General features: G+C 55.8%; 1 protein-coding gene across 1 annotated transcript; it reads right to left on the reverse strand.

Annotated features, from left to right (window-relative positions):
- Window positions 1–4,189: 4,189 nt before the first annotated feature.
- Window positions 4,190–16,006, reverse strand: GRM6 (glutamate receptor, metabotropic 6). The gene is made up of 10 exons (XM_012649998.1): window positions 15,503–16,006; window positions 13,079–13,295; window positions 12,644–12,779; window positions 11,836–11,990; window positions 10,712–10,852; window positions 10,418–10,618; window positions 8,641–8,786; window positions 7,929–8,552; window positions 5,181–5,492; window positions 4,190–4,387 (listed from the first exon to the last, which is right to left on the reverse strand). The coding sequence occupies exons 1-10, from the start codon at window positions 16,004–16,006 to the stop codon at window positions 4,190–4,192; spliced, it is 2,634 nt and encodes an 877-aa protein (XP_012505452.1).
- Between the last annotated feature and the right edge of the window lie 4,227 nt (window positions 16,007–20,233).

Genomic DNA, 20,233 nt, shown 5'->3' on the forward strand with positions numbered 1-20,233 from the left:
GCCTGTAGTCCCAGCTACTCCGGAGGCTGAAGCAGGAGGATCGCTTGAGCCCAGGAGTTTGAGGTTGCTGTGAGCTAGGCTGACACCACAGCACTCACTCTAGCCTGGGCAACACAGCGAGACTCTGTCTCAAAAAAAAAAAAAGAAAAAAAACCTTACAACTGCATTGTAAAGACAAATATATAATCTTTGACCCTAAAAGATCATTTTTTCTCTGAATTTTAAGAGAACCTAAAACATTTCCATGATCCCATAAGAGTACTATAGGTCCTAGGCCTAGAACCTAAGGAGGTGAGTTCACCCAAACCACGTGGGCCAAGAGACAGAGCGAGGGGCCCACAGAGAAAAGCAAGGATCTTTCACGGCTGAGGACACAGCTCTCTGTGGCTGGTGCCCCTCCTCGTATCCGCACTTCCTGGGCCGGGCCTGAATCTGAGCCTGGGTCAGAGGAGGGAGCTGGGAGCTTCGGGGGACAATACAGGGGAAAGGCAGATGGAGCTCTGACCTCAGGGCCGAGATCACCTGTTTGAGAGTAAAACCCAGAGGCCCTTTCTGAAATTGTTGGTTGAACAGCAGACCTGGGGCTGACTTCATTCATTCATTCATTCGTTCTTTTAGTTAGTCAACTGAAGAGGTAGGACCACACAGGCCCAATCAGCTCGTGCAATGTGCTTTGGGGGCACTCTAAACACAGAGGAAGATATTATCTGGTTTGGGGTTCTATATTTCAAACTTCCAAGCTGCAGATAATTTCCATGATAATATGAATTTTACCAGAACATAAAAAAATGGAAAATTTTCCAATTTCATTTCTTTCCTAATTATTTTTCTTTGTTTTTTTTTCTTTCTTTTCTGATTAGTTTGGATTTTCTTTTTGTTTTTGTTGTGTGTTTTTATTTAAAACATTAACTGCCATGTGAGTTAAATTTAACTCACACTAGTTTTGAGCCCAGGGCCTCAATCAGCAGGTCTCCCCGACCTCCTGTTGCCCTGGGTTGCATGTAACTTATGCACAGAAAACAATAAAAAATAAACTTTTCATTAAATTAGAAAGTTTTGTTTTCAAAGTTTTTATTCTATTTTCATAATAAAATGCCATGGCCCCAAGAAAAAAATTTTTTTTCTAGTGTGGCAGTCAATGTGATAAAAAAAACTTTGGGTGGTACAAGTGTTTTTTGTTACATGGATGAATTGTGTCATGCTGATGTCAGGGCTTTCAGTGTGCCCATCACCAGAATAGTGTACATTATACCCAATAGGTAGACTTTTATCTTTTCCCCTCCCCACCTCCCCCCTTCTTAGTTTTTAATGTCAATTTATACCATTTTATGACCATATATATCCCTCATTTAGCTCCAACTTATAAGTAAGAACATGTGGTATTTGTTTTTCCATTCCTGAGATACTTTACTTAGGATAATGGTCTCTAGTTCCATCCAACTTGCTAAAAAAGACATTATTTCATTCCTTATGATGGTTGAGTAGTATTCCATGGTATATACACACCACATTTTCTTTATCCACTCATTAGTTGATTGGAACTTAGGTTGGTTCCATATCTTTGCAATTGTAAATTGTGCTGGAATAAACATATGAGTGCATGGGTCTTTTTTATATAATGACTTCTTTTGGGCAGATACCCAGTAGTGGGATTGCTGGATCAAATGGTAGGTCTACTTTTAGTTCTATGAGAAATCTCCATACTGCCTTCTATAGCAGTTGTACTAGTTCACCTTACCACCAAGAATGTGTAAGTGTTTCGTTTGCACCACATCCACACCAGCATTTATTGTTTTTTGACTTTTTAGTAATGGTGATTCTGAGAGGGGTAAGGTGGTATCTTGTTGTGGTTTTAATTTGCATTTCCCTGATGATTAGTGATGGTGAGCATTTTTTAATATGTTCGTTGCTCATTTGTGTATCTTCTTGTGAGAAAAGTGTCTTTTGCCCACTTACTGATAGGGTTATTTTTTTTTTCTTGATGATTTGTTTGAGTTCTTTGTAGATTCTGGATATTAGCCCTTTGTTGAGTGTACACTGTGCAAATATTTTCTCCCATTCTGTAGGTTGTTTGTTTACTCTGTTGATTATTTCCTTTGCTGTGCAGAAACTTTTTAGTCTAATTACGTCTCATTTATTTATTTTTGTTGTTGCTGTATTTGCTTTTGAATCTTACTCCTAAATTCTTTGCCTACTAGTCCAATGTCTAGAAGAATTTTTCCTATGTTTTCTTCTAGCATTTTTATGGTTTTAGGTTTTACATTTAAATCTTTAATCCATCTTGAGTTAATTTTTGTATGTGGTGAGAGATAAGGGTCCAGGTTCATTCTTCTGCATGTGACTATCCACTTTTCCCCAGCACCATTTATTGAATGGGGCTTCCTTTCCCCAGTGTATGTTTTTGTCTGCTTTGTTGAAAATCAGTTGGTCATAGCAATCTGATTTTATTTCTGGAGTCTCTATTCTATTCCATTGGTCTATGTGTCTACCTTTATACCAATACCATTCTAACTCTAAGTCAGAGTTCAGAGTAGGGAAAATCACACAATGTAAAAAAAAAATGTGGAAAAGTTTTCAACTGGAAGTCAAAACTCATTGCACATCAGAGAATTCATACTGGGAGAAACACTAAGAAAACAGGAAATGCAGAGAAACCTCCATTTTGGAGGTCAGAGTTCACTGACTCTGAAACAGTTCCTACAGGAGAAGAACCCTATAAAAGCACTAGTGTGGAAAAGCCTTCAGCAAGAAAACACACCTCATTACACATCAAAGAACCCACAGAGGAGAGAAGGCCTATGAAATAATGAAGTTTGGAATGCATTCATCAATAAATGAAACTTCACAACTCACACTGTGGAGAAACCCTAGGAATGCAACAGATGTGCAAAGGAGAATCTGTAGTACACCAAAAATGTTTTCCTGAGAAGCCCTATTAATTTAAAATATGTGGAAACACCTAGTGCCAAGGTTAAAACTCACTGTGCACCAAAGAATCTATCTAGCAGAGAGTCTCCGTGTTGTATAAAGTGTGGTGCACCCTCAAAATTACTTCCAGACATTATATAACAGAGAATTTATACTGATTTTAAAAAACAATCAATTTAACAAATTTAAGTTCTACCCTGGGGAAACAAAATTCCAAAAGTAAAACCACACTTTTTGTAAAACAGATTAGTGACAAAGAATGTCCGTGCGTCTGTAGTCCAAACGTCTTCCTCCTCTGCCTCACGCTCTCCTTTCAAAGGGGACTTCCCAGTAAATATGGGGAACAAAAAGCTCTTATAGTCACCCTAAGTTATCCGCTTGGAACTAATCCTCACCGTGGATACAACTCTGTCTGTCACTGCTCCCAGCGTCGGGCTCCTGAACAAAACCTCCCACAGGCGTCACAGGGCGGTAAATGCCACCGTGTGCCTCTGTGCTCACACCACTGACAGCACACAAGTGTATTTGAGTTTCCAGGGGTTTGAGAGTAACCGAAGGGAGTACACATGGGGAAGGAAAGCAGCTGTACTCCAAAAAGTTCAACATTCCCCAATCCCAGGGAGAAGACGGCGGTGTGAGGGCCTCATGGGGCACAGGCCAGTTCTGGGCTCACTCTCTGGCCGCTGCTGGCCGTCCCTGCTCACAGGGATGTCACGCAGGTCTGCTCCTCTGCGCCAGCAGAACACCCACCCCAGCCACGTCAGTCCGGAATGTAAACCCACAGGTCTCCTCTCGTGTAGACAAAGAGGAGTCTCCTCCTCCACTCCAACCCTGTGTTTCATTCTGGGTCTCCCGGTTCCTGCACGCTGCCCGCTCCCCAGGGTGTGGAGGTCGATCAAGGGACGGAACTCCCACTCGCACTGGGCTGAGCCGGGGCTTCATCACGATCACTTCAGACCAGAGGGCATTGGCAGTCCCTCTCCAGAGGCGGAAGAACCCTCTCGGTGCCTGTTTCCCACCGCGGGTAGCAAGTCTGGTCTGCACAGGGCCGTGACACCCACAGGTAGGAAAGGGAGACCGATGTGGGGCTGGGCCCCGCACGCTGTGACGGCCAGTGCCACGCACGCCCGGCGTGGTCTTCCTGGACCCCCTGCCGTGACGGCTGCCGGTGCAGCCGGACTCCTCACAGCTTCCACCGTGAAGTGAGGGGAAGAAGAGAAACGAGGAGAGGGAGCAGCCAGTCCCATTCCTGCCCCACCTGCTACTTGGGGTCCTCTGCGCCCTCGCCCTTCGCAGGGGCCACCACCGTGGAGGTTGTCTTGAGGCTCCGCTTCCGCTTCTGCACGTTCTGCTCCGGATGGAACAGGATGACGTAGGTTTTGGGTACGTAGAGCATGCCAAGGGACACCGATGCACTCAGGCTCAAGGACACGGTCAGTGTGGTTGTTTGGATGTAGATCTACGCGTGGAGAAGGGGAGGGGCAGGACTCAGCCCTGTCCTCCCCCTCCCCCACCCCCACGCCTTCCTTGCCACACAGACTGGAGGAGAATGGGAACAAGCGCTCAGGAAAGGACGCCAGCCTGGGCAAAGGCCTGGAGGCACGAGGAGCTTGGAGGCACGAGGGGCTGGCAGGCACGGCGTGGCTCTGGTGTGGGCAGGAAAGAAAGTGAGTGACAAGTAGCCAGGGAAAGGGGGGCTAATCCTCACCATGGATACAACTGAGGAAACGGTCCCCGTGTCTGAGAGGGGCTACAGCATGTTAATGAGTGAACGCGCATGTTTTCGAACATGCGAATGATCAAAGAACAGAGAGCGAACAAAGGAGCGAATGGGCAAACAAGTGAAGGCACAAGTGAAGGCACGGGTGACTGACCAAACGTCCTGCTGCGTACATGAACACATGATCCCGCACGCGGACTGACGGATTCAGGGGTCAGCAGGTATAAAGTACATGAGGACGTCAAATTTAAAAAAACAAGAAGAGTGGACGTTAGGAAGAGAGGTTAGAAGAGTGGATGAACGAATGAATGACCAAAGCAAGAAGAGAATGACGGAATGAACAAGCAGGGGCATAGCGGATGAACAAAAGTGTGAACAGGTATTTAAGTACACAAATGAATCAAGCAACCAAGCAACCATCCAAATAATAAGGCATGCAAATGGGTGGCCCCGGCTCTGGGAACAGTCGGGCCTTTCGATGGATGGGCAGGAAACAACCCAGGTAGCAAGACCTACTGGAGAGCCCAGTTACCTTTTCAGCGGACTGGGCGGTGCCGAAGAAGATGGGCACAAAAGCCAGCCAGATGATGCAGGTGGTGTACATGGTGAAGCCAATGGGCTTGGCCTCATTGAAGGTCTCGGGCACGCCGCGGGCCTTGATGGCATACACGGTGCACGTGACCATAAGCAGGAGGCTGTAGCCCAGGCAGCCGATCAGGGACAGATCCGACATGTCACACTTGAGCACCCCTCTGGCCTGCTCCGGGTCCACTGTCCGCTGCTCTTCGTAGTCAATGACACTGTGTGGGGGCTTGGCCCCCAGCCATGCTATCACCCCCACCACCTGCAGGAGCCAACGCGGCGTCAGAGACATGGCCCTTTCCAGGGATGAGCCCACCCTGGTCCCCCACCAAGGTCTCTGGCAGCTTAGGGTCCCCTGGGGCCTCCCAACCTGCTGAGTGGGATGCTCCGGCCTGAGAGACACGGTGAAGAGAGGAGGGCAGAGCAGGAGGGGCCACCTGGGCAAAGGCCTGTGATCCAGCAGGTGGGGAGAGGGGCTGCCGCGGGGGAGGAGGGTTGCGGGCAGCATCAGGGCGGGTTGGGTAAGGGGCGACTCTATGTCCTCTTCCTGCATTTTAACCATCACCAGCGCCATTCACTGAGCTCCCTCAAGGTACGATGGCTGCAGGTGGAAGCTCTGGAATAGTGGCCCTAAACACATCATCCCTCTGGCCTCCGTTTCTCCATGTACAGAATGGAAACCTTCATATTCTGTTGTGAGGACACAATGCTGTCTTGGGGGAGTAGCTGGTACAAGTTCCACTAAACAGGGCCAGGCCCAGAGAGATGTTTGCTCCGCACGACCCCCAGGTAGGCACTATCATGTCTCTCCTGTAGGTGTGAAAACACGAGTTTGATCACCTCTAGCAACACAGCAACCCTAGTTCCTGAGGACCCCCTTCCTTCTCCAAATCCAGAGAACTGTTGAACTAAATGAAATATGTGTGAATATATCACAGATGACAGGCAAGAGAAACAAAGGAGGCACTCAGTGGAGAGTAGGAAGAACGTGAGCTGATGCTGGGTGGCCCAAAGAGAACCAGAGTCAAAACGGGCCTCCACAGGGAGGAGATGGCGTTTCAGTTCCCCCACAGTGACAGGAGACAAGACCTTGAGCCAAGGGAAGCTGGGGAGCAGGAACTAAGACACTTGGATAAAGGTAGACCCTGGAAGGGCTGCCCCGTACACGCATGCAGGTTGTTCACTGCGTAAGAGCGCCTCATCAGAGGAGCAGGTGGGGCCGAATCTGGCCAGCATGCCAGTGCCATGCTGTGCGCCAGGAGCAGGGCCGTGTGGTCCTGCAGGAAGGGAGGCTTTGCAATATCTGTCCACCCAGAAGAAGCACCTTTGTGATTCTGCCACAGGCAGCAGATCCGTGAACTAGGGACTAACAAAATAAAACGCCGCCCACTGTCCAGGAAGGCAGTACGGAAACTCCCGTGGGAACAAGGCTCTAGCTGGGGAGAGAAAGCCACTGATGCGCAGCAGCAGCGCCCGACACGTGCGCCCGCCGACTTTGCAACTCGTGTGGCTGACAAGGGCCGCACGTGCCGTACCCGTGACGGACTGCGACCAAATAACAGAATGAGCAGAGGACAGGGCAGGTGGGTCAGAGAAGAGGCGATCCCCACGGCCAGGGGCACAGGTATTAAGTGCAGGCAAATTAAAACAACAGTGAGATGCACTTCACACCCACGACGGCCGGTAATCACAGGAAAATACCCAGTGAAGTCGGAGGTTTGCCTTTGAGTAAGATCCGTTCTGTCTGGAAAAGAGGGTGTGTGTGACGCGGGGCGTGCGCGCGAGTGACGGTGGCGTGGTGAGCCCGGTGGGGGCGTGTTGCATGTGGTCTGGGCATCTCCCCGGGTGTGTGGGGGGCCACGGGGTGTTTTAGGGAGGGGCGTGGCGGGCACCTTCTTAGGGCACACCGTCTGGAGGAGGACGGCAGTGCCTCTCAGTCCCGACAGCTGCGTGAGCCGGGGCGGCAGGCGGGCCTGGACGTGAGTGTGCAGGGCCAGCTAGAGAGGAGGGCTCTCCTGGAGCGGAGTGTGCCACCCTCCACCTGGCCCTCAGAATCCGGCTGGTCTGCAGTGTCACACCAAGTCACCCTCCCCGTGCCACCTGCCTCTTAGTCCCTTTGCACAGAAAACCTCCAGGCTCCCCGCTCTGGGCGTCACCTCCAGTGCGCTCACACTGCTGTCCCAGGAAGCCCAGGCAGCTCCACGTCTGACGCACACCACGCCACACGACACTGGCATGCGGTGGAAGCAGATGCTCCGCGCCCGGTAAAATACTGGGCCCTGTGCCTCTCAGCCACGTCGCCCGCCGGACTGGGCGGCAGTGGCTCCCTTGCGGAAACAGAGGGAAGCCAGTCGGAGCTCTCTGCCCTCCCTTGTGGGCCAGCTTGCGGACAAGCACGTGGTTCACGAGAATGACCTCCTTGTTGTGCAGAAAGACAGCGGGTGCTCACGCCCCACCTCACTGTCCCCTTCTCCTCCACGGTCTGATCGGGGGAACTGCTGCCCCTAAACGAGTTCTTCTCATCGCAGGAGGGAGCGGGGTTCTAGCTCCCGCGGCTGTTTTTCTATTTTAACACAGGAGCCAAAGTAGAAAAAAGCAACTCTAGAAACAGCACTTTTCTGATTTAAAGCGGAGGACAGTACCCCTGGCTGCCCCGGCCCCAGGTGGCCGCCCTGCCCCTCGGAACCTGAGGACCCACCTGCAGGGAGGTGAGGCTGAAGGTGATGACCAGCTGCGATGTGGGGCTGATGAAGGGCGGGGGCGTGACGGAGCGCTTGCCCTGCTCGAAGATGCGGTAGATCCGGTTGGTCTTGGTCAGCAGGGCAGAGTAGCTGAGGGTGGTGCCCAGGCCCAGGAAGAGCCTGCGGGCAGCGCAGACTGCGTCCCCAGGCTCTGCCACCATGAGGAAGGTGATGGCGTAGATGAGAAAGATGCCAGTGAGGAGCACGTAGCTGAGCTCACGGCCAGAGGCCCGGACGATGGGTGTGTCGTTGTGCCGCACGAAGGTGGCCACCACCGTGGTGGTGGCCATGATGCCCAGCACGGCCAGGAGGAGGGGTGGGGCCGCCCAGGGGGAGGACCAGGTCAGGCGGACCACAGGCGTGGGGCGGCAGCCGGTGTGGTTGGGCGTGGGCCTCATGTCCCCAGGACAGGCCTCGCAGGTGAACTCGTCCGCCTGGAAGCGGTACCCGTCGCAGGCCTCGCAGTGCCAACAGCAGGGGACGCCCTTCACCATCTTCTTCCGCTCACCCGGCCCACAGGGGAGGCTGCACTGAGACGAGGGTACCTCCTGGGAGTCGCCTGACCACTGCAGGGCCTCCACCTGGGACACACGAGACGCAGGCTGGCGACCTCTGCCCCCGGGGATCGTGGCCCGCCCGCCACACCTGGGGTTCGGTGTGTGCACTCACGTCTAGTCGGAGGGCCTCCGCCCACTGGCCCACCGCCTGGTACCCGCCGCTGCTGGCACTGCCGTTGGCGGCCTGGAACTGGAAGATGTCGTACCGCCCGGGTGCATCTCCGTTCTCGTTGAACATCACGGGCGTTCCCGCGCTGCCTGCAGGGAGAGCCTGTCATCCCCAGCTCGTTCTCTGGCCCATCAGAGCCAGCCTCCTGGGGAGGCCCCACGGACCAGCCAGGAGACGGGCAAAGCCTGACAGGCCGGCAGGAGGCGCTGCGCGCCAGGGAGGTGCAAACCCACGCCACAGCGAGTCACCGCTGCGCACGCGCTGGGACGGCTACCGCCAAAAGCCAAGTGACAAGCGCCGGCGGCCCGTGCAGGGACTGGAACCCTCGTGTACCGGTGGTGGGCATGCAAAACGGCGCAGCCGCTGTGGAACGGCGCGGCGGTTCCTCAGAAAATCAGACCCAGAGCTACCATGTGGCTCAGCATCCCCCCCGGGTATGCACCCGGAAGAACCGGAAGCAGGGTCTCGGAGAGACTGTGCACCGAGTTCACGGCAGCACCGCGCACGTTGGCCACAGATGAGCGCAGCCCCAGTGCCCGCCGGCGGACGGACAGAGAGACACAACGGCACATCCGTGCGGTGGAGCATCGAGCGCCCTTAGAGGAAGGAAATCCTGTCACGCGCTACGACAGGGGCGAACCTGAGGACATTACGCTAAGTGACATAGACCAGTCACAAAAGAACAAACACTGATCCCTCTCTTGGAGGCACCGAGGGCGGTCAGACTCAGAGACAGAGAGCAGATGGTGGGCGCAGGGCCGGGGAGGGGAGGTGTTTAACGGGCATGGAGTTTTGGTTTTGCGAGATGAAAAGAGTCCCGGAGATGGATGGTGGTGACGGTCGCACGTCGTCAGTGTATTTAATCCCACTGAACTGTACGCTCCACAGTGGTTACGATGGTAAATTTTATGCTCGTGTGTGTCTTTCCACAATTAAAAAAGAAAAAAGAAAGATTCATCGTCCAGGCCAGGGGACGGGTTCAGCCTCGGGCGGAGGCCTGCGTGACGGCATGAATGGCACCAATCTGAACGGCCAGCTTCGTTTCTTTCAGAAGCTCGTTCCGCCAGCCTGTGGAGCTGGTCTGGAGCGATGCCAAGTTGAATTAATTAGCAGAGAGCATGGCAGAGAGAAAATGGTCACTAAATATTCGGTGGAGGAACAGAGATTTTATGAAGGATATTAGTTGAACAAAAGTGTATCTCCCCCACACACCATGGGCATAGCTTGTGTCTCTTTGGGTCTCTTCAGAGGACGTGATTTGGAGCCAAGACCATGTGCCAGGCCCTGTGCTGGTACCTGGGGACATGTCAGGCTCATGCCTCGTGCCTGGTGCATGACAGAGTGGGCAGTGTGTCCCCAGGTAGCTCCTGCTGCAGTCGTAACTGTGCCCCAGCCCCACCCAGAGTCCCGATGCCCCTCGGCGCTGTGCGGGGGACAGGAGAGCTGTGTGGGACCAGGCAGGGTTCCAGGCAGCAGGGATTACAGAGAAGTTCCCAACATCTGAGATCTGCGAATCGGGCAGGATGCCGAAGCCCAGGAGGAGGAGTGTTAAAAAGTGAGGACCAGAAGCTGGCCCGAGTCTCCAGCAGTCGGCCTCGGGTGCCGCCTCTAGACCACGCTGCCTCTCCCACCCCTTCCATCCTGAGTCGTCCCAGACCCCACGGAGAAACCCACCCCGCTGGCCTCCCTTCGCTGCTGTGGGAGCACGACATCCACTCACCATTGAAGCGCACGGCTCGAATATACCGCAGCAGCGTGCGCCCATCAGTGGGCTCCATCGCCGGGCACAGGCCCGCGTGGCCGGGGCAGAGCGCCTGGTGCATGCCGTGGAGGGCGTGGGCGATGGCGTACACGGCGTCGATCACAAACTGCACCTTGCCCTCCTGCTCGTAGGTGGAGTCCCGGCCGATGCGTTCCTCGCCTGCCCTAGGGATGCGCAGAGGAAGTGCGCCTGGCCCCTATGCGCCCAGCCCGGGCTCCCGCCTTCTCCCTCACCACCCCGGGCAGCTCTCACCTGTGCACTTGCGGGTGGAATCGTCTGACTGGGTACCTGAACTGGTCAGCTTGCAGTTAAAATTCTCCTCCCAGAACTCGGCAAACCAAATGTTCCTGCGGTTGTTCTCCAGGGAACGAGTCATGAAGTACTGGTCAAATCCTAAGAGGGAGGGAAGGAGAGAGGGTGGCGACCATCTGAGCCAGCCATGGTTCTCCTGTGGCCCTTCGCCACTTGCCCACTTTGCAGCTAGGAGTGGCCATGTGACCAAGTTCTGGCTGGTGAATTCAAAGCCAGCTGGGGCTCCAGGGTAGAATTTGCATCCCAGTGCAAACTCAGAGCCTCACCACTTGAAAGACTTTTATCCCTACTGCTTCTTTGCTGGTTAGGATGTTGCTGTGAAGATGTAACGTGTGGAGCTTCAGCAGCCATCTTGTGAATAAGAGGCCACAGCACGGAGACATGAAACAACCACAGAGAATGTGGAACAGAAAAATGGACACAGCCCGGGGCTTTGACAACATCCCTGACTGACTGTCTCACGCCTGAAGTCACCTCCTTTCAGACCTCTTGTCTTGTGATGAAATGCCGTTATTGCTAAAACCACTCTCAGTCCAGTTTGTCACTTGCAACTAAATGCATTCTAGTTGAAAGAAAGAGTGTGACAGTATCTACCCCCAAAAGCCTGGAAATCTCTGGGAATCAGGGGTCAGCCTTTACAAGGGTCTGGGCTTCATAAAATAGCCCTGAAACATGTCATCAAGGCGTCTTCAGCTCAGCCTTAGGGGAAATGAGCAATGCTACTGTAGAGTGACTTGTCCCCCCGGGAGTCATCCAGACCTTCACAGACGGGATTGGGAGAGGGAGACTCATCACTAATCAGCAGGACAGCGTGTTCCTCATCCTTCCTTTCTCTTCCTCCCACCCTCACCCTCGCATTAGAGTGCCTTTGGTAGGACCAGAAATACCAGCACTAAGTTAAAAACCAAAAACTAACATTCCTTCATCCTGTACGGCGAGTGTGCCTTTCCTCATCCACCGTCTCTTTCAAATACGTCCGGAAGGCTGTATCCGCAGCTCCAGGAACCCTAGAAGGGGCCTGGATCACGGGACCAAGTACACAGATGGGCAAAATGAGCGCTCACCATCGATGGAGGCCCTCTTGGGCAGGATGGTGATGGCGCCCACGGCCACGTCCTCCAGGCTCAGGATGGGCGAGGTCTTGGCTCCCCAGCTGTCTGAGCCGACCCACAGGAAGTGTCCTGTCAGGTTGGCCTGGCGTGCTGCCTCCAGGACGCGCCTGGCAGGGGCCGGGCTGGGGTGAGTGCAGGCCTGGGGTCCTCCTCTAGCTCAGCCCTGGGAGCCCCGTTCGCTACCTGCCCACCCTGCTCCTCGCTCCTCCTCACTGGCCTGATCCTCCTTCCTCAGCGACGAGGCCGGCAGGGTTAAGGCGCTCCCTGGGCTTCCCTCGGGCCCAGGCCTGCCCACTGCTCTGCCCACGGCAACCCGCGCCACACTGGCCCTCACGGGGGCCTTAGGGCCACACCCAGGCCGGTCAGAAGGCTGCCCCTCCCTGAGCACCTCCCCAGTGTCACGCCCACCCCGCAGGCTGGAGGGAGACCCCCCAGCTCCAGGCCTGCAGCTCTCAGGCCCCTCAGTGGCCGCTATACCGGCCCTGGGGCACCTCCCCCCTGGCTCATTTGCGCACTCTGATCCGCCCACGGTCTCCCCCACCGTGAACTGCAAAGACTGACAAGCATTGTGGGTGTTTCCAGGGCCAGGCGTGGAGCACCCCTGCCCAGACCAGGCCCGATTCAACGCTGGGGCACCAGACCCAGGGCAGCAGGAAAGTGGTGGGAGGAGGGAAGGGGAAAGGGAGGGTGTGCCTGGCTGGGGCGGGACCCTCAGGGAGAGCCTCCACAGAACATGTGACTGAACGTGCCACCGTCCCACCTGATGTCATCCTCGTTGGCAAAGATGATGATGCCCCGGGCGTTGGGCGTCTCCATGAGTCTCCTGATGACCTTATTGAATTCTCCCGGCTTCGGTTCCCTGGGAATCTTGATGGACTGGGCGATACACACGCCCCCTGGGTGTCGGGGATGCCAAGGTCAGCTCTTGTCCCACCTGCCCACACACCCACCTGGCCACCACTGCATACGACTGTGCAGCACAGCTGAGGGGTCCCCCTGCCAGGCCATGGGCAGGCACTGAGTCCCCCAAAGGAGAGGGGCATCCGCCCACGTGGACCACCATCCAGGCCCACCACGGCCCTGAGGCCCACCATGGACCCACGCCCCCATCTCTTGGCTTCCGCCCCATCGACAGCCTCTGGCTCCCACCTCTGTAGGCTGCTTGATGTCTTGGAGCCCCCAGCCCCCAGCTCACCGGCCTCGCGGGAGATTTGCACAAAGGCCTCAACCCCACTCTCGCCGTAGTTGCCCTCTGAGGCCAGCGTGGACACGTAGTTCCATCCCAGTGCCCGCACGATGTCCACCATGGCCTGGGCCTGGTAGGAGTCCGGCGGCACCACCCGAGAGAAGAAGTCGTAGCGTGTGGAGTCGCTGAGCTCTGGGGCCGTGGAGGCGTAGCTGATCTGGGGTATCTGCAGGCAGGAAGGACACCTGGGTTGTGGATGGAGGGTCAGGTACTCCAGGGAGAGGGGGCAGTGGGGACCCAGGACATGGATGGGACACAGAAGGCTTGGGGTAGGCAGCTGGGGGCCAGACCTGGGACGACCAAAGATGGGGCATGAAAGGTTTGGGGTGGGGACCTGGGCACCAGCTGGGGCAGCCACAGGGAGAGGCCGGAACGGGTCTGCATTTGTGAGTGGGTCTGGGAATGCTGTATGAGGGGAGAGAGCGGGAGCAGCATTTACAGTTGCGCAAGCTCTGTCCTGAGCACGGGCACCCAGCAAAGGGCCTGTAGCCCATCCAGGTGCATCTGGCTGGGGAAAAGGGCGTCCTGGTCAGCCCGGAGGAAAGCACATTTCCCTAAGTCACACCAAGGGGTGGCTGGCGGAGGGGGAGCGGCCCTGGGAGGATCAGAGCAGACGGGGAGCTGGAGCGGGTATTTGATGTAAGGCTGTGTCTGGCCTAACAGAAGGGCTTGCTGGAAACTGGGTCTTCGTGTGCGTTAGGAGCGATTACAGCAGAGATTATGGCCCTGGTGGGGGACGGGGCAAGCGGGAAGGAGCCAGCTGCGGCAAGGGCCTGAGGACACCGGGAGGAGGCAGGGGCGGGCAGAGCCACGGTGAAGGGCCAGCGGCAGCGGGTGCGAAGCTGGAGGGGCAGAGGTTCCACATGGGGGGCCGGGCTAGTCTAGGGCGGTTTGACGCAGGACAGAAAGTGTGGAGTGTGCACGCAGCATGGAGAAGATGATGGTGAGAATGGCAGGGAGGGCGAGAGAAAGAGGGAAGGAGGGAGAAGGGAAGAAAGTGAGAAATGAGAATAGAGGGGAACGGAGAAGAGAAGCAGAGAAAGGCCGGGCCCAGTTCACGGCACAGACGCGGAGGGTCCCTGAGCCCTCCTAAACTTCAGTTCCTCTTCAGAGCGACCCTCCCCCGCAGGGCGACCCTCCTTAGGGAAGTTAATTTGAAACGCCTGAGATCACAGGGCTGTGGCTGGGAAATGAACTCCGGGTTTCTGTAGACCAGGAATTACAAAACGGCCCCCAGAGAGCCACGGCTGGCCCGGGGTTGTGTCTTGTGTGTAGTGTTTTAATTTTTTTTTTGTCTTTGAACTCGTAGCCAGTGTCTGAAAATAGAGAGTTGCAGCACGGCCTCAGCCTTGGGCCCTGGACTCCAGGCGTCCTGCTTCCCTCGGCGCAGTCCCCACCCGCCCCGGAGGGCCCCGGGTTTGACATCTCTGCACTCGACCTACAGGAGAGAGAAACTGGAGCTCCAGGCAGGGAGGGGACAGGCACAGGCAGGGAAAGGCCACGGGGCAGCCATACATCCTTTCTGGGGGCCAAACTGAAGGTGTGTCTGTGTGCGCCACACCAACACTGCCATCCAGAGGAAACGGGGTGGGGACTTCAGGGTATGCAGGTGACAGAGGGGTCCAAAGCTGCTCTTGGGGAGAACACGAGAAACCCAGGAAAAGGAAAGGCCTCCTCCACGTAGATGGAAGCAAAGGCCTCCTCCCTTCGCAGAGACTCCCCGCTCTCCAGGACCCCAGCGACCGACCACTGCAGAGAACCCCCAAACTGCGATACCCAAGGCCCTCACCCCCGATTCCCCAGTCGCTGCCCCTCACCGAGGACACCCCTAGAGGTGCGCGCGGCGCAGGCTCAGTGCGGGCCGCGCCGGGGCACGGGACGCGCACTCAGGGAAGGAAAGCAAAGCCCACTGTCCCCTTCCGGAGGCCCCTCCAGGGAGGTTTCAGGCAGACATTTTAAAAACGAATTTAAATGATCAGCAAGGAAGAGAGAAGTACTAGAACGTTCAGGCCTGGCCCCCTCCCGCCCCCAGAGCAGCTGGGGCAGAAGCACCCCCAGGGGTGTACAGGGCGTGCCCGGAACAAGCACCCCCGAGCGGGCGGGCACATGGGGGCCGCAGTCCAGGCCGCCTCCTCCGCCAACCCCCCAGGCGCCCTCGTCAGCCCCGGACTCGCTCCCAGGGGGCGCCCTCCGGCGGGAGCGCACACGGGGGGCCCGGGGGGCGGGGGCGCGCTCCGGTCGGGCCTGCGTCTGGCGGCGCCGCGCGAGTCAGAGCGTGCAGGCTCCTCCGCGAGGGGCAGGGCGGGAAGACGGCGGCCGCCCCAAGGCGAGCGCGGGGGACGCGCGGGAAAGCGAAGCGCCCGCGGCCCTCACCGCAAACAGGCGCAGCACGTTGGCGACCATGATGGAGACGGAGCTGGCCGAGGCGCCCACGACGGCCACGACGCGCTCGGGGGGCGCGGCGCGCAGAGGGGGGGCGCCCCCGGGGCAGCGCACGCCCGCCTCGTCGCCGTCGCCGCGGCCGCGGATCAGCGCCTGCACGAAGCTCAGCGCCTGCTCCAGCGCGTACGTGTCCCGCGAGCAGGTGTCCAGCAGCCGCGCGCCCAGGCGCACGCCGGGCAGCAGCGCGGGGTCGGCGTTCACGCGGTCCAGCGCGTACAGCATGGCCTCGAGCCGGTGCACGCCCTGCTCCTTCTTCAGCGGCCCGCACGCCCGGCCCGCCGCGCCGCGCGCGTGCACGGGGAACAGGCCGCCCAGCGTGAGGCCGCCCGCCAGGCGCACCGAGCCCGCGGCGCGCGCCAGCCCCGCCTGCGCCAGCCACGCCAGCGCCAGCGGCGCCAGCAGCAGCGGCTCGCGGGCTCGCCGGGGCCGCGCCATCGCTCGCGGGCCGCGGGGGCCAGACGGCGGCGAGCGCGGGGCCCGTCTCCGCCGCGGCCCTGCCCCGACTGCCCGGGCCCGCTTCCTCCGGAGCCTCCGGAGCCACAGCACCTGTGCGGCCGCCGTCGGCGGAGGACGAGTCTGCGACAGATGCCGACGGCCCTGAGCCAGGGGGGATTTAAGGATTCTGGGGAGGGCGGAGAGGCCGGCGGAGGGCGGAGGCCCCTCCTGAGCACGAGGGCGGCGCGGCTCTGCTCACCTCCTTCCCCTCCCTCCCGTCCTGACGTCCCGTCCGTAGCTTGTGTCGCACCCAGATCCTCTGGTCGATCTCTGTCTCGCTCAGTTTCTCCATCCTGTCCCTCCTCTTCTCAGAGCTGTCCTGTCTTCCTGCCTCCGTCTCTCCCGCCTCCCTCTCTCTGCCCCTTACCCTTCCTGGCCACCAGCCCTCTTGACTCCAGCGGCCCAAGGGGCTCCCCAGCCTTCTCCTTGCAAACCGCAGGTAGCCGCGCGCGGGGAGGGGACGAACAGGGTGGGCCTGAGCGAGGCGAGGGGGCGCGCCGGGCAGGAAGGAAGCAGGGAAGCAGGAGCGAGCAGACCTGCGAACGCCAGGTGTACCGCCACCCCGCAGACGCAGTCGGGGAAATGGAGTGTCGAGGAGGGGGACGGCACACAGGGACACACGGTTGGCACGCGTCAGCACCGGCATTTGCACCCAGAGTGGTGTGAGACCGCCAGCCCACACTGCCTTGATGGAGGGAGGGGACAGGGCTCGGTCCGCTGCACCTCCCACCCACGCCTCTTGCAAGGGAGGCTGGAACCCGAAGGAGTTGTCCTGGCGGCGTCCACAGCCTCCCCGGGCTCTGGAGCTGTGCCTCACTTTCCCCATCTCGTCCTTGGGGGCCAAGGTGAGGGCCCTCACCCCCCTCCGAGGCCCCAGATTTGGCTCTGGCTGAGAGAGCAGAGGCCAAGCTGGAGACAGGTGGCGTGTTCCCAGCCGCAGGGATTAGCAGGCTGCTACAGGGGCCTGAGCTGGCTTGGGCTGCATTAGACAGGGTGGATTAGGGTGGCCGTGGGGATATGGGCAAGGCTGGCAGGGGGAACAAGCCAGAAACATGCCACCTTTCCATCCGCCCCCACCGCAGCCACGGGCGTGGTCTGCTTTCCCAGAACCACCTCTCCCTGGGGCAGCTGTTTCCACCCATTTTGCAAGTGGGAAGGGTGGGCCGTCAGCAGGCACAAGGCCCGAGCCTGCGGCTGCAAAGGTGCACGCCCGAGGCTTTGGAGGTAAATGGGCCGAGCCGGTGGGCCCACAGCACCGCACAGCCCTTCCCTGCTCCGGACGGGTCAGCCAGCTGCCATGGCGAAGCGGGCTCATGACTTAAATGACCAGAGCAGCCACTGGCTCCTGCCTGGAGCAGGGACCCTCAGGGAGCAGGAGCAGAAGCCGGAGACCCGCAGGAGGCTCCCACCCGGGGTGCGGGAGGGAGGCCGGCCGGCCTGTGCTGCTCCTGGTTTCCATAACTGGTTACGTAGCGCTGGCTGGTGTCTATAAGTACCTTGCCCACAACCCACTCCCTGTCCCTTCGGCCCTCAGCAGACACCTCAGCTGGCCGTGGCTCCTGGCCTGCTAGGATCACCCAGACCCTGGTTCCTGCAGGAGCTTGGCCTGTGCCGGTCCTGCTGAGATGTTGGTTGTGGCTTCCCAGTGACCGCAGTTGCCGGGCATTCGCAATGTCAGGCAACCACCGCGACGCGGGGTTCTGTCGATCGAACTAAAACCTGGCCTGAGAAGGCCTCAGTCCTCCCATGCTTGCGTCCCGCAGCGCCAACCGTAAGCTGGCCCTGAAGGTTGGCAAACTGAAAACCTGATTTGGAAGTGTGCTTCTGTAACCACTGCCGAGTGTCACGCAGCCGGCTCGGCGGCCAGAACCGAACCACTCGGGCCGTCAGCTGCCCAAGCCGTGGTCGAGGGCGGCAGATGCCCAGCCCCAGCCGGTGGCCGTTTCTGAACATCACTTCCGTTTTCTGTGTCACTTTCCTTTCTCTGTTCATAAATTTCCTCCAAACATGCAGCAGTGCTCGATTTGAGAATCCTCTTCTTTCCTTGCCCAATTAAACTCTGTTAAATTTCTAAAATTTTTCTTTTAAAAGTTCCAAAACATTTTCCTCACCCCAAAAGGAAAGTCTTCATACCTTTAAGCAGTTACTCTGGAGTCCGTCCTCCACCCAGCCCCTGGCGACCACAGATCTGCTTTGTCTCAGTGATTTACCTACTTTGAATATTTCATGTAAATGAAATCTTACAGTATGTCACTTTCGCATCTGCTTTCTTTCACTTACCATGGTGTTTTGAGGTTTATCCACATTATGGCCTGAATCCGTACTTCATTCCTAATTTTATAATAAAATTCCATCGTGTGTCTATAGCACAATTTGTTTATCTGGAGTCCATTCATGGACACTGGGCTGTTTCCAACTTTTGTCTATTTGTGTATATTTGTTTGAGTCCCTGTTTTAAGTTGTCTTGTGTACATACCTAGTTTTGGGGGTCAGGACACACCACCCCATAGTATGACCATAGAAGACCGGAAGATGCCATCCCAAAATATCCTTCTTTGGCATACTTTGATCTGGTTAATCTGAGAAGCTGTAGACACAGGGGTAGCTCTGAAAAACTGCCCTTTTGTAAAAGAAATTTACATCCATAAAGGAAATCTACGTTAGTAAAAGTATCTGTATCAGGAAGAGGGCTGCTCCAAAAAACTTATTATCCAGGAGACTTTTTATTTCTATGACCAGACAACCTTTATTCCCCACGCATTTCCCCCCCCCCCCATAAATTGTCTCCAAGACAGCCCCAAGCCCCTGCTCCTTTCTGTAGCTCAGGACGCTGGACAGGCTTCAGTCATCTGGCCCCTCCTCCGGCCTCGTACTCTGTGGACTCCCGTGCATATTATGCAATTAAACACAGCTTTTCTCCTGTCCGTCTCTTATGTCAATTTAAATCATAGCCCCACTAAAGACCCTAGGAGGGTTAATTTTTGTGTATGGTGTGAGGGAGGGATCCAACCTCATCCTTTTGCATGTGGATATCCAGTTGGATACACGGAAGTCCTCTATGGTAGGTAATATTTGGTCAGAGACCAAATTAAGAGTGTTGAAAAGCAACGTTGATGTCTATTAGGAAGAGAGGACAGCACTTGGAGATCCCAGGGACAGAAAAATGCCACAAAATAGCCTGAAAATGCTTGTGTTGCATAAAACTGCAGATAAAAAGTAACCAGGAGTATTGGAATAATAGGATTGGAACAGACCACTCAAATCATAAGGTTTGGAACCAGAACACAAATGAAAACCACGATTCTAACAAAAAATAATAGCAAAGTTAAGGGGGCATGATAAAATGTTAAATACATAAATACATAAATGTTAAATATTAAATGCATATGTGTGTATCTATACCTACATACTAGAGTAAATTGAGAACTTTACCTTTTAAGAGAAATGAAAGCACCTTGGAGAAAGGATATGATGAAGGAGGGGCTGATGCCCCTGAGTTAGGAGGACCACGCAGAGAGCAGGTGGCCACCTGAGCCGAGAGGGATTGTGGGAGCGGGGGTCGGCCAGGCACAGGCCTGCGTGCTCGTCGCGCAGCTCTCAGCTGTGTTGGTTTCTCTAAGTGCAAAGTATCAATGTGTGGAGGAAAATCCCACGTAAACCAAGAAACCCTCCACATACCACCAAACTAATCACAATACGGAAACATGTTGCAACGGAATATATTTCTTCACAAAAAAATTCAGAATAGAAAAAAAGAAAACATGCAACCATGCATTTTATGAGGCCAATACATGGTACAAGAAATAAAGTTTACAGGTCAAACTAAGGAGCATAGATACAAAAATCCGAGTCCAACATTTGCAAGCTGAAATACACAAAAATGTCATAACCAAGTCTGGTTTATCCCAGAAATGCACTTTAGCAGATTAATGACTTAGCAGATCTATTAATGTAATTCACTGCATTAACAGATTAAAGGAGAAAAACATGATTATCTAAATGGATGCAGAACAGGCATTTGACAACATCTAATATTAAATTCATGATTTTAAGTTTTGCAACCTAAGGATATTCTTTAAACTGATAAAGTTATCTACTAAAAGCCTACAGAAAATATTGCACTCAGCGATGAGTTATCTGAAGTATTTATTTCCCTTAAAATCAGAA

The sequence above is a fragment of the Propithecus coquereli genome, unplaced genomic scaffold (assembly GCF_000956105.1).
Source record: "Propithecus coquereli isolate 6110/MARCELLA unplaced genomic scaffold, Pcoq_1.0 Scaffold308, whole genome shotgun sequence".
Taxonomy (NCBI): Eukaryota; Metazoa; Chordata; class Mammalia; order Primates; family Indriidae; genus Propithecus; species Propithecus coquereli.